General features: G+C 45.9%; 1 protein-coding gene across 2 annotated transcripts; it reads left to right on the top strand.

The window, feature by feature from the left end:
- Positions 1-4460: 4460 nt before the first annotated feature.
- On the top strand, positions 4461-12946 carry LOC142592801 (uncharacterized). 2 transcript variants are annotated; one of them, XM_075704479.1, is made up of 13 exons: positions 4461-4901; positions 6006-6108; positions 6218-6274; positions 6376-6471; positions 6968-7078; positions 7190-7297; positions 7389-7505; positions 7610-7711; positions 7800-7904; positions 7998-8051; positions 8166-8279; positions 8588-8838; positions 8937-12946. In XM_075704479.1, the coding sequence occupies exons 1-13, from the start codon at positions 4746-4748 to the stop codon at positions 10668-10670; spliced, it is 3108 nt and encodes a 1035-aa protein (XP_075560594.1). In that variant the 5' UTR covers positions 4461-4745; the 3' UTR covers positions 10671-12946. The 2 variants fall into 2 exon arrangements, with proteins under 2 accessions (XP_075560594.1, XP_075560593.1); XM_075704478.1 differs by having other exon boundaries at positions 7595-7711.
- The last annotated feature ends 1615 nt before the right edge of the window (positions 12947-14561 follow it).

Raw genomic sequence — 14561 nt, 5'->3', positions numbered from 1 at the left:
GGTACCGAATCTCCTAGACCGGCCAGAGTTTGTCTAAGAAAGTTGATGGCTCCTTTTGATGACAAAAGAGATTATTTGGACGCATATCTGCAACGATTCAAATGGATAGCTTTGGGGCAAGGCTGGGAGGATAGTGAATGGGCCATGGTATTGAGTATGTGCTTAGTCGGGGAGGCGCTGAATGTGTTTGGAAGGATGCCGGCTGTTGAGTCCATGGACTACGAGAAAGTTAAGAAGGCACTCCTCCAAAGATTCAGGCCTACGGCAGAAGGTTTTCGGGAGAGATTTCGCACTGCGAAGCCCGAGGATTCTGAAACCGCTAAGCAATTTTCCTGCAGGCTGACCAACTATTTCGATAGGTGGATCGATATGTCCAACACAGAAAACAGGTTTGAAGGGGTGTGTGACAAGCTGGTCACAGAGCAATATTTAGCATGTTTCAGCTCAAAGCCAGCGCTTGAAAGAAAGGAAGTTGTGTTCATTAGAAGAGTTTGCCGACACTGCAGACCAATTCCTCGAGGCTCAGGGGCTGAGAAATATGAGTAAGGGGAGGGAGGAGACACAGAAGGTCCTAGAGACAGATGCGACAAAACCAAGAGCATATGGCAGTGCATCTAAGGCGCCAGTAAGGTGTTTTCTCTGCGGCAAGGTGGGACACCATGCAGTGGACTGTCGGACCAGTAACGTTGCTTAAGAGACACAGGCTGTGTGTCAGGGTTGTAAGAGGAGAGGACACACTGTGGATGAGTGCCGGTATAGAACGAAAGACCCAGCTGCATTCGTTGTCGACTCTCGGGCAGAACTTGACATGCCACCTGAAGTTCCACAGCTGAAAGGGGAACAAATGCTGCTGGGAAATGAGGTGGTGAGTGGAGCTCCCAAGCCAAAAGCAGCAATGCCGGTGGTGGTTGGGCAAATAGGGGACCGTCCTGTATTGGTGCTTAGAGACAGCGGAGCCAACACAGTTTTGGTTTGGAGAAGCCTGGTGAAGAACGAGGATCTTACAGGGGAAACGTTGGCCGTCACTCTTGTAGATAGCACAGTAAGGCACCTTCCTGAAGCCGGGATTCTAGTGTCCACGCCATATTATACCGGACAGGTAGTGGCAAAATGCGTAGAGCAACCCATCTACGATCTCATCTTGGGAAACATTACGGGTGCAAGAAGTGTCAAGGGCCCCGATCCCAAGTGGAGGATGCTCGACGTTGAAGAACACCCAAAGGAGGAAAGGCCCACGACAGCTCAGGCGGGTGATGGGGCAGTCAGTTTCTCATCAGCAGTGGAGACAAGAGCTCAAGCGACAGCCAGAGCAACGCAGCGTCCGCTCTCTACTCCTGTTACAATGTCTCTGAGCATAACACCGGGTTAAATTGCAACTAGGAAAAGAGAAGACCCGAGCTTGAAAACCTGCTTCGAAAGAATCAGGGAAAAAGTGGAAAGGAAGAGGAGCCGTACGTCATTCAAATATCTATTGGTAAGTGGTCTTCTGCACAGGGAATGCATATATTTAGCTCAGGAAGGCGGGTCCAACAGCTGGTGTTACCGAAAGATATGAGAGAGACAGTGTTACGCTTAGGACATGACGACATTATGGCTGGACACCAGGGTGTCCAAAAGACGGTGTCTAGAATCACCGAGGAGTTCTGGCCAGGTGTCCAGAGTGATGTGAAACGCTTTGTTCGCTCATGTGATGTGCGCCAGCGCACAGTTCCGATGGGTAGAGCTGGTCCCATATCTCTGGGCAAGATGCCAGCCATCGACCTGCCATTTCAAAGAGTGGCCGTTGACATTGTGGGGCCAATCTCTCCAGTATCCGGCAGAGGCAATAGATATGTGCTTACTCTGGTTGATATGACCACTTGTTATCCTGACGCCATTCCACTGAAAACTATTTATTGACAGTATCCAAGTGGCGGAGGGTCGTGTGGATTTGCTCTCGCGTTATGGGTTCCCGAGGGAAATTTTGAGTGACCGGGGCTCGAACTTCATGTCGGAGGTGATGAAGAAGGTTAATCGCCTTTTGTCAGTGAGGCAGTTACTGACAATGCCTTACCATACCATGTGTAATGGGCTTGTAAAGCGGTTCAATGGTACCCTCAAAAGTATGATTAAGAAAATGTGCCAGGAAAGACCTCAGGATTGGGATAGATATCTCCCAGCTCTTTCGTTCGCTTACCGCAAAGTGCAGCTAATGAGTCTTGATTTCTCGCCCTTCAAGATGTTGTATGAGAGAACCGTTAGAGGTCCACTTACAATACTCAAGGAGCTGTAGGCCAATAAAGCAATCGTGACTAATGTCAAAGCTATAAAAGGGCGAGGAAAGGTGAGGCAAAGGGGGAAGAACAAAGCAGCGGAGGCTTGGCGGGTCAGGGACGGTTCGGCCGGAAGAGAGCGACGCAGGCTACTGGTCCGGTGAGCTCGCATTCTACGGATTCGCACCGCAGATTTCCTGCTGTTCCTGAGCCTGTTCCGGGGAGTCCAGAGCCTGTTCCGGGGAGTCCACGGAGGACGCTACCACCTGCTGCGGCCAGGGGTGTCTCCAGCGCTGTTGCCACTCATCCGGGTGGTGCCCCAACGCCAACATCCTCGGCAACACCTCCACGGGCGTTTGGACCGGGAGCGTGTACGACGCAGCCAACGACGCCGCCAGCGACGCCAGCTCTAGAACGTCGAATGCCACTTCGGCGCCGGCTACGGGACCCATACCACGCCACATCCGCACCAAACCAAATGTGAGCACAAACGCCAACCACTAACAGTAGAACGCTAGTAGCAGTGTTACCGGGTTGTGTGTACTGATAGCCTTTGTATCTTGTGTTAGTTTTGTTAGGTTTGTGTGCTAGTGTTTGTGTCGTGTAGGTTGTATTAAATGTGCGTCAGTGTAGGTACACCTGTTGCCTACTCCATTCTTTTGGTCAGAGGGTTCTTCGGAGGAGATCCATGACACATACCGAACGACCACGTAGGGAACAAGCGAAGCATCTTCCTCACAAATCTGTACAGCAGCCCTAAGGATACAAGGCAAAGATTCAGAGGCATTCTGGGCAAGATTGTGCACATTGCCAAAGATAGTTAGCCGATTGTAGGTGGAGATTTTAACACCCCACACCAGGCATGGCCATGGCTACGCGTGTTCCTCTATCAATGGAGATCGTCTTCACAGGACAGCCTCCGATCTCGACTTCACGCTGATCATAGACCCGGAAACTCCAACTAGATGTAGCACTTCCACATGTCGGGACACCACACCGGACCTCATTTTTGTCCGGGGCCTAGGGAAATGTGCCTGGCACAACTCGGGCATAGACCTTGGCAGTGACCACTATATACTCCGAATTGATGCAGAGCTCCCGGGAAAGAAGCAAAGAGTACAAACTAATCGATTGGGACAAATTTCATGCAATACAGACACAGCCATCCAACTCATCAGGAGCAAACACAAAGCACACGATAACGAGCTGGACCGAACAGCTCAAACCAGACATTGTAGCCTCGGAACAAACAGTTACCGTGGACGTGAAGGTAGAGAGAATGGACAGTAGGCTAGCGAATCTTTTCAAAGCCAAACATTCCGTACTAGCCAGGTGGAAGGGTCAATGTTTCAACAGAAGACTACGAAGGAAACTTGCCAAACTCAACAAAACCATTGAAGAATACTGCGTGGTTCTCTCCTGACAACAATGGGACAAAGTTTGTAACTCCCTCAACGGGCAAATATGCAGAGGTAGTGGGTGGAGGCTCATAACACCTCCTCGACGAAAATGGAACAAAGTCCAATACTATGCAATGGATCAGGCTAAGCAAATTAGTACTACATCGCAAGAAGCAAAGCAGCACTGCCGAATCACTTGTAGAAGACCATGCCAAACGGTACTTACCACTTAAACAGGGGCAACCCAGTACCTCACAAATGAAGAACTATGACGGTGCCCCAAACTCAGAGCTAGATACAGACTTCACAGAAAGCGAAGTATGTTTCATAATTCACGAACTCAACAGTAACTGTGCAGCAGGCCCCGACGGTATCACAAATCGGGCTCTCCGAAATTTAGAGGACAACTCGATCATGTTCCTAACGCAACAAATCAACGAAGCCTGGAAAACCGGCAACCTACCTGCAGAGTGGAAGCATGCCAACACAGTCCTCATCCCAAAACCAGGCAAGCCGCTGGGGCTACCTTATCTGAGGCCGATATCAATAACATCCTGCCTCGGAAAGCTAGCTGAACACGTCATCCTGAACCGACTATCGGAATACATAGCAGAAAAGGAGTACTTCCCCTACAATATGATTGGCTATAGGTCGGGTCTCTCAACGCAAGACGCTATGCTACGAATCAAGAAAAGTCTGCTGGATCGCCCTAAAGCCCCTGCATCTACGCGCCACCGCCGCTTTCTTAAGTAGCGACAACCTTTGTTGTGCTCCCCTCACACCAAATCCGGTTCCGGCATTTCCGGTTCCGGCATTTCCGCTTCCGGCATTTCCGCTTCCGGCATTTCCGCTTCCGGCATTTCCGGTTTTAAGATTTCCGGTTCCGGCGTTTTCGCTTCCTGCGCTGCGATAATTTCCGCTCCGATTGCAGACGATGGTGAGACGCCCGCGCTTAGCAACCGGTGCAAATCTGAGTTGCTCGCACTAGCCATTCCACCAAGCGTCATTCGTGTGCATCTACGCGCTTGTTTGCGTACGCTGCGCCCGCACGCTTTGCCTGTCGTCCTCTTTCGCTGACAAAGTGCGGAGAGCCATGGGCTGCGGCTGCATCATCGGCTGCTGCATGTGTCCGGTATGTTGGAAATCACCCGCCCCGGCGCCTCTCGGCGATAACGACCTGGAATGTATCACCTGTCCGGAGCAAATTGAGGAGATTCCCGCGACGGCGAATTCCACTACGCTTTGCGAGGTATGTGTATTTCGCTGCTCATGTAACATGCTTAGGCGAGGGTGTATATCCTGCTTCCCAAAATCAGTCGCTTTGTTGCCGGTGCTATAACCGAAACTATAGAGTGTCACCATAGTGTAACTTTTACTAGGCATTTATTTTGTGTGCAGTAAACGCGACCACATTTACATTGTCGTTCAGGGATGGATGGGCCTTAGCAGCACCATTCATCACTAAGCAATATTAATACCCAAAGTGACATTCATGGCGATGTACTAAATTCTATTCTGCACCATCATGTTTGTTGCACAAGCAGAACATGTGCCATATTTCCTGAAGAAGTTATGCAAAGCGCCTTGAGTTTGGGAGCAGTTTATTCATGCTTGAAATAAGGGTATATTGAAAAATAAATATTTCATATTTGGAATAAAAGTAATAAATAATAATAATCGCAGTTATGTAAATTGCACCTAATAGTACATCTAAAGTTCAACACATTAATGTGTTATACATGGCTCTCATTTACACCGCTATTAAAAATAAATGCTGCCTGCCACGCTAGGTCATGAAAGAGGTAGTGCAGTATTCGGCCACAACCTCCCTCATGACATCTGAGGCGCAAATTGGAATAAACTAGTGCAAGACAGGGGCAATTGGAGATCGCAGGGAGAGGCCTTCGTCCTACAGTGGTCATAAAAAATAGGCTGATGATGATGATGACCTCCCACATTTATGTTCACAGTCGAGTGCAGTAAACACTTCGGATGTCTCATAATCAAATAACTTTGCGTGTGTTTACTGGTTCAGACCATACATTTGTTTACCATATGTTACAGGGACAGCAAGATAGCAGCAGCATTGCGTACACATGGTTTTGCAGATATAAGGACATTGTTGTACCTCAGTGTAGACATTTGGGCTTGTTGTTGTAACATGTTTGCAGATTATTTTTTTGTGTGGAAAAAACATGGACATAGAAGAACGAAGACACACACAGGCACCGTGTGTCTTCTTCTACGTCCGGGTGTTTTTTGCGCAGAAGAAAATTTGCAAACATTGTTGTACGGGCTAGCTATAAATATGTGTGTGTGCACTGATGATTATTGGTACTATTGAAACTCGCAGGCCCACTTCACTGAGAATCAGTTTTACCCACTGACAATGCACAACTGTGATGCTAAATGCACTGCCACCCCCTCAGTCTTCTGCCACATGGCTCAAGAGCAAGGTAAGAAGCCATCAGTGTACAGATGCATTCACTCAACTGCATACACATGTAGTATCTCATACTCTTTTTGATGTAAATAATCATCAAAATTAATTGCACTCAAATGCAGGTGCAAAGCAAGGCATTGACCATGCCTCATCTGAAAAAGAAAACATGCCGCCGCAAGGTATGTTATCAAAGCAAGTTGTAACGCAGCTGCCTATAGGTGGAAATCATTTACGAGCTTCAAATTTTACTACTAATCCATGTAACACGCTCAAATTGCAGATGGCTCTCAAAATAATGCACACATTAAAGTTACATCACAGTGCTTCAAAGGATTGTGCAGTCGTGAGCCACTAACTTCTTTGGCCACAATGCAAGGTATGTATGCTCCTCCAATGCATATTAATTTAGGAACTCTCCAGGCCGATAACATTTTTGTGTTACATGGCAAAATGCCATTGATGTGCTTCAGCAATGTGTAATATAGGAACTTACCCAATTCTTTGAACTGAATTCAGTAAACATATATTTTTGGCAGTGAAGCACAAAAAGGTTCACATGGAGGCTGACACATGCGCTTGTTGCATGCCAGTCTGAATGTGTAGACTTCTATACCATAAATAATAAGCCCAGTTGTCCATCCTTGTGCAAGAAACCTCGTCCTGTACTTCCTGATCCTTAATCTGAATACCCTTTGAATACAAGAGGTATTGAGATGCTGCACTGACGAGGGAAACTAGGAACACATCACAATACTGGCCTTTTTGTGCAGCCACTCTTATTGATGCATTTTTAATCTAGTGAAGTGCATTTGTTCATTGATGTGCTTTGTACACCCGCGAGCTTATGAGCAGGTGTTTTGTTTCCAATTCAGTTTCCAGTGCAACAAAGCCAGGGCAATCTCTACTGAAGCCAAAAGTGTGTGCATCTAGATTGAGCCTCGGGCAGGTGCCACAGCTACCAGGCAGAAGTGTGAGCAAAAATGGTACAAGTCTGCTCATATTATTGCTATTGGATGTGCTTTATGACTTAATTGCAGGCATATCTTCAATGTGTATTATACAATTGAATGCTTATTCTCATTTATAACCTTCAGGATTTGACCTTGTCTGTGCAAATCCTGGGCAATCGCTGTTGAAACGACACCAGGCATCGAACCTGCAGCAGGATGGGCAGCCAGTGACTTGCAGCATGCACACTGCCAGTGAGTATAAAGTGTAGTGTCATTGACACATCGATGTGCTCTACAAGTTCATGACAGGTAGTGCAAATGTGTTTGTATTTGTGATATTCAGTGGCCAGTTTTCATCACATACAACCTGGGCAGTCACTCCTGAAAGAACACTGGGCAGTTCATGCACCCAACATGAAGCTAAATAGGCAGCCAGCAACTCGTGCTCTGGGAAAAACTGGTAAGTGCTAACAAGGCTGCTATATGTGCTATGTTTTGCTTAAGTTATGCTGCAGATATATATTGCATAAGTGCCTATCCAACTTTTAGAGGCAATTCTTCCAGAAATACTACCTGGCCAATCAGTACTACGACAGCAGCAAGTAAATTGTGTGCAAAGTCCAAAGCAGAACGCACAACCACCTGCTAGCACTTTAGGCAAACGTGGTAAGTTAAATCTGACAAGTTATCATACTAGACTACTGGGCATGACATGTGCGTTTGGTCAGTATGCAACAGCCATTCAAACTTCCAGGACTTAAAATTGGTACTGGCCAGTCACTGCTAAAGCGCAAGCAGGAACCTTGTGACCTAAATCCAATGGATTCACAGTCAATTGTTCCTGGTGGGATCACAAGAGGTTAGTGTAGATGAATAGCCCTGCGCAACTATAGGGCTCGAGTCTGCTTTTGAATACCGCTGCAAGTATGTATTTGGCATTTACAACTTTCAGAGTCCAGCACCACAAGCATAGGCCAAGGTCAATCATTGTTAAAGTCACGAGCAGGTGAGGATAGATAAAAACATGGAATGTGAAGTTCATGCGTGCAGAGTGGTACTTCATTTGTGTATGTGACTGAGAATGTGGACTGCAATGGATCATATGCAGGATTATTTTCAGAAACAAATGCTGAAACAGAGGCAGCAGCTGATATATTGAACCTGAAAAGGAGGCTCTCTGCATCACAGCGGAGAGTCAGTGCATTGGAAACCGAAAACAGGAATCTCAAAGCAGGTATACAGTGCTATTCCTGTGACACCCCTTTGTGAATTGAACCTTGATTGGGATGACTATGGTGGAACAGGTAAAAGGGAAAAATGGACAGAAGTAGTAGCACAACCCCCCCATGGTAGCTTAGTAGCTATGGTGTTGCGCTGTTAAGCATGAGGTCCCGCAAACAAATCCCGGCTCAGCGACCGATTTTGATGGGGTCGAAATTCTTTTTCTGTGCCATTTCACCAATTCCATCACAGTTATACCATGTTCAAACTTGTGCACCAAGCAATTCTTGTGAATTTCATTGTGATGCATTGCACATACAGGTATTGCAGGCTACCTAGGCAGCGACCAGGCACTTTGCCTGCAGAAAGGTACAATGCGGGGTACAGCATGGAGCACGGAAACTGTTGTAAAGGCACTGAAACTAAAGCTGTCATGCCGCTCTCAAGGATACAACGTGGCCCGTGAACTGGGTATGCCTCTACCATCAGAACGAACTCTACAGAGAAAATTACAAGGGTTCAAGTTTGCTCCTGGACTGCTGTTTGAAGTGATAGATTTGCTGAAAATTAAGGTGTGTACTGTTCCTAGTTATTCACTCTCTTCCTATCACTCACTCTATTCATATAGACTCACTATACCTCTAGCACCTTTCGCTGTTCTATTGTACAGATGGCCCAGCTGTCACTCAAGGAGCGTCACGCAGTTCTGATGTTAGATGAAATGCAGATTAGCAAGGGTCTGGACTTCGACTCATCTACTGGGACCCTGCTGGGAAAGCCAACAATACCCTTGACCAGCAACATAATTCCGGAATCTTGCTATGCCACGCATGCCCTCGTCTTTATGTTAGGAGGAATTTCTACTCGGTGGAAACAGACGGCAGCTTATGAGTTTACTGGTCATTCTTTCCGAGCTGACGTAGTAAAGGAAAAAGTCAGTACAATTATAAGTGCCTGTGAAAATGCTGGCGTTATAATACATGCTGTTGTGACTGACATGGGGCCATGCAATCAGGCACTCTGGAGGCTATTTGGCATCACTGTCACAAAAAAAGCTCGAAAGTGCCATGCTCCACACCCATGTGATAGTAACAGGCGGCTATATTTTATTGCCGACGCGCCACATGTGTTGAAGAACTTGAGAGGGCATTTCACGAGAGGACACAAAATTCACCTTCCAGAAGATATTGTGGAAAGGAATAAACTACCAACGGCAGTGGTCTCCACAGACCATGTCGAGCAACTACTTGAATTGGAGGAAGACAATGAGTTCCGCCTGGCCCCCAAATTAACCAAAACCTGTCTGAGCCCAGGGCATTATGAAAAAATGAAGGTAGGCCCTGCATATTCGCTAATACATCATGACACCGCTGCTGCTTTGTACTGCCACGTCGAAAAGGGCAATCTTGAGAGGGACGCTCAAACAACTGCATGGTTCTTTGACAAGATGCACACTTGGTTTACACTAATAACATCCAGAACCCGGAAACAGGCTGAGAGACATCTTGGTGCGAGAGGCGATGCCTTTCTTCAAGAAATAATTGGCCTCATTGAAGCAATGAAAATTGAAGGAGGCAGCCATGGATGGAAGCCAGTGCAGACAGGAACCATCCTGACCACAATGGCAGCCATGGAACTGCAGGAACACCTTGTAGTGAAAGAGGGGTTCCACTTTGTGCTGCTTTCCAGGCTAGGGCAGGATGCATTGGAAAACTTCTTCTCAACAATAAGAATGAAGAACCCCATTCCATCTCCTCGCGAATTCAAGTCTGCACTGCGCACTGCCTCTCTTGCTCAGTTTCTTCGGTGGAACCCCAGAGGGAACTATGAACGTTCAGACGCAGAGGAACTAATTGGATTTCCTGACAAAATACAGCAGCCTTGTTCTGGTATTATATATCACCCAGCACCACAGACAGTGGAAAACATGGAGTTAGATGACGCCTTCCTCTATGTGTGCGGCTATGCTGTAAGAAATGTAAAAAAAAACTGCAGCACATGTCAAATATGTGCAGATGCTATCACAGGTGAAGCTCTTGATGCCGCAGAAAACAAGTGGCTGCGGCTAAAGTCGTATTTGCCCGAAAAAATTCCGCTTGAATCGGCATCAAAAGCAGCACAAGGTTTGCTGAAGTATTGCGAGGCCTCATTTAAGATGCATGAGCAGAGCTTTTTAGATGGCAGGATTCAGCTGCAGCATCTCACAGATGAAATTCTGAAGAACACAGTAAATGCAATACCGACATGCCATGATGTACCCCGCAAACTAGTGAATTGTTTTCTGAAGATGAGGATGCACATATTCTGCAACCACCGAAATGAGACAATCAAGAAGGATGCTGCAACAGTCAAATGCAGCAGCAGAAGCATTGGAATGCATCAAGCTGCTCAAGCCATTCGATGACTGAAGAATGGTGACATGCAGTTTTAGAAAAAAAATGTGCCGACTGTCACCTTTCTCCTGAAATTAAGTGTTTATGCATGTGGCACTTTTCGTTGCTGTATGTGATTTAGTTTTCAGAAGCGATTGTGAAATGACAGTCTAAAAATAATACAGGACTGCACGTAAGAGAAATATATATGGCCGGGAGACCAGTGCATGAAATCAAGCTAGTCATCACACTCTAGTCAGATTATTCAGACAGTTGGGAATGTGATATTTAAATATTCAACTGGCATTTTTTTTACGTGGTAGTTCATTGGGCATTTCAAGATACAGCGAAGTTGTTCCTATGTCTCAAGTATTCAGCTAGCACATTGTGAGGTCACATGCTTTACTTTGAGGTTCAAGTTATACATTGGGTTTAACTGAGTGGACCATCTGCAACGTCGTAAAGACTAGAATATACTCTTGTGACCACCAAAAATGGCGTATCAAAAGATGCCTCAAGACCTAATTATAGCAGGAAAAAGCATCAGAATGCATCAAGCTGCAAAAGCCATTAGAAGACCAAGGAACTATGTTGTTACAATGCTGAACGGAAGGAGAGTGCAAGGTTGAAGGAGAGTGCAAGCTTGCAGTTAAAGATGATGTTATGGACTTGCCTGCTCTGCCATTCACTTGTATATAACCTCTAAATACATTTCCCTGTTTTTTGCTCCTTGTATATTCAGGATCTTCTTGCCCTTTGCTGCAAGGTGGACGAGCGAATGCCAAAGAAAAGATGAACCATGTACTGAAGGGCATAACAGACGACACATTTAACCTTCTCGCATACAAGAACTTACCAGCAGCGACGACATAAAGTGAATGCCAGTGTTTCAAAGAAGCTAAAAGCTGTCGAATTGTGCATCTGTATACCCGTCTTCCAAATATAGCCGCTACATCATTGTGTGAAGACCATTCCGCACCTCAGCTGACCACATCCGAGAGCATTGTTCGCATTGTCTGCAGAGAGATGGACATTGCATTGCTGGTTAGCTCCCAGACGTCTGCCCCTAGGCTATTTACACACCAGGGTCGTTCGCCTTCACTACCACCTATCGACCTTGACTATCGGAATGTCGTCGTCTCGCAGTAATTTTTCGTCTTGTTCACCAACTGTCTTACCAAACTTCCCAAATATGATCTGTACTAATCGTCCGCCTCAGCACGCCGACCAGTTATGTCGGTTCCTTGCCTCGTTCAGCGAAATGTTTGACCTGAATGGTTGCCCTTTAGGTCCGACTTCCATCGAGAAGCATATCATTGACATTTGGGATGCCAATTCAATTCACCGGAGACCATACCGTCTGGCCTTGGATGAGCCTCAAGTGATTGAAACAGAAGCAGAAAAGATGCTTCCTCAAGGAATCATTAAGCCATATTCCAGCCTGTGGGCATCACCTGTAGCCCTAGTTAAAAAGGACAGAGCCTGGTGCTTCTGTGTGGATTACCGGCACTTGAACAACATAGTAAAAAGATGTTTACCCTATCCCACGCATCAATGACATCCTTGACTACCTTCACAGCGCAAAGTATTTTTCTTCCACTGTCCCTCACTTGGATGCTGGCCGATGGCTGCAGACATGGACCGCGAGAAGACGGCCTTTGTAACACCGAGCGGCATTACTCAATATAAACGCACGCCAATCGTGACATGCAGTTCTGGAGAGGAAAGCACTTGGTATCACCTCACTTCTATTATTTCAGAGCTTATGAATGGGGCGCCTTGTTGTCTGTGATCGAGCCTTCACAAGGTATTGCAAAACAATGGCCAGAAAAGAATGCGGGAGCGCACTTCAAAAAAATTAACTGGCCGGTATGGCAATATGCGAAATCTGTCGGTTTGTTGCTATCTAGTCTAGTACCTAAGTGGGCTATATGCAATATCTTGAAAATGCTTTATGAAATACTGGCAATTGTAAAAAAAAACGCAGGGAAGGAAAAGTAATATAGTAATGATGTTCGATAGACATTTGTCAGCATTATCTAGCAGATGACATGCACTTTAGCATTCTCAACACTTGTTGCAGGAACTCTTCAAAATGCACAACTGTAGATTTATGTTACAAAGTGACATACATGAGATCAGTGGTCTTATGGATTGCTCTACAAGCTGTATGCTGTGAACTGAAAAGTGAAATAAATGCAAAATTTTGTACTGGTCTTGCAATAATTTTGCACACAGTTCTGCTTTACTTTGTACGCATTTGACCAGGGTGCGGGACCGAAGTTCCGATTTCTAGAGAGGGACAAATTTTTCAACTGCGAGGTCTGCTTACTAAGGAAACCTCTGTACTGTTCTGCTATGTCAGGCGGAGAGCAATGGTCCTTGTGATAAGACTTCGTTTAGCTAGATGATTTCTGCAGAACATATTTGATTTTAAGGCCCTGCACTGCAGAACAGAGCACTTGGAAATTAGTTCTGTGGAAGCCCACAAGGTAGAGGAAGAATTGTGAAAGGGAAAGTTTGTCATCCACCCAAGAGTAGCCGAAGCAACAAAAAATGCTGACTGACGTGGCTGCTTGGGCATGTTAATATGACATGATTGAAGCTTTTAGCACACAAGACTAGGACGAGAAGTAGGCATGAAGCACATGGGTACTGACTTTCTTGTCCTGTCGTGCGTGAAAAGCTTCAATGACGAAAGAAACCTGTATAGGTATATCTTATTGGAACAGTTTAGTTTGAAGCACGGGCCCAACATGTAGACCAATTTGAAGCACGGGGCCATATGTATAGGCACAACCCTGTTCCACTTCATGCAAGTACGACAGCTCTTTTAGAGATAGAGCGATAGACGGTTTTGCCACACAGGTATTGCCTAACCGGTCGATAGATTCTGCCTTGATAATTTCCATGTGCGGCAAACCAGTCTATTGCTCTATCTCGCAAGGGGCCATTGGACTTGCATGATGACAAAAAATGTCTGCAGGTTGTGCATACGTGATGTAAAATAGGGTTTTGTCTCTATATATGGTCCTATGCTTCAAAATAAACTTGTAAGTCGGCACTTGTGTGCTTCATATCTACTTCTCGTCCAAGTCCTGTATGCTAAAGGCATCAGTTATGAAAGAAGCCCATATTGGTATATCCTGTATGAACTTTCTTTTTACTGCAAGGTGGAGGACAGTTAGCCATTACAAACAGAATATATACAAAATGTAGGCATATGAAATGTTGACATAGTGGTACATGCAACGCACAGTATTTGTTCATACAATAGCAGTAGGTATAAGCCAATTTCACATTTCACAAAGCTTGGGTAGCTCTTAAAGCATTCAGCAAATCAACGCTGCTTCACTTCACCAAACAAGTAGATGTAATTTCGACCAATAACTAAACTGCCGTACATCAAAATTTGAACGCTTTGAGTAAAGTTGAGTAAGTAAGGCTAAAAGCCCCTCCATCCTCGCTCCTGCCGGAATAAAACTTCGGTGGCGCGTGGATGGAAGTGCTTTAGCGCTTAGGCCAGGGACGGATACAAGCGCGACAACAGAAGTATAACACACCTACCGCCCGAAATACTGCCGTGTTCGCCTCCTGAACACTCGCAATAAAAAAAAAATATATAGCCATCGTAATTTCATGTTGCAACACACAATTCGCCGTACACCTTTGCTCACGCCACAAACCACGAACATAATTCGCCGTACACATCTGCTCGCGTCACAACACTAACACAATTCGCAGTGCGCATCTGCTGGCGTCATCCACACAATTCGTCGTACACCTTTGCACGCGTTACAACACGTGCGCACGTACCAATTCACTGCACACCTCCGCTCATATCACACAAGAAAAGCACACTTGTTTTCACCATGTCACTGAATGCCCTCCACGCAAATTTGAACTTGTTATATTTCATAGCT

Source organism: Dermacentor variabilis, chromosome 9 (assembly GCF_050947875.1).
Source record: "Dermacentor variabilis isolate Ectoservices chromosome 9, ASM5094787v1, whole genome shotgun sequence".
Classification (NCBI taxonomy): domain Eukaryota; kingdom Metazoa; phylum Arthropoda; class Arachnida; order Ixodida; family Ixodidae; genus Dermacentor; species Dermacentor variabilis.
The sequence above is the reverse complement of the archived record's forward strand: the minus strand, read 5'-3'. Positions and strand labels throughout refer to the sequence as shown.

Coding starts and splice junctions, on each gene's coding strand:
- LOC142592801 (XM_075704478.1), top strand. CDS start 4,746: ATGGGCTGCGGCTGCATCATCGGCTGCTGCATGTGTCCGGTATGTTGG. Junction 4,902..6,005: donor ATTCCACTACGCTTTGCGAG/GTATGTGTATTT, acceptor TGAAACTCGCAG/GCCCACTTCACTGAGAATCA. Junction 7,079..7,189: donor CAGAAGTGTGAGCAAAAATG/GTACAAGTCTGC, acceptor TATAACCTTCAG/GATTTGACCTTGTCTGTGCA.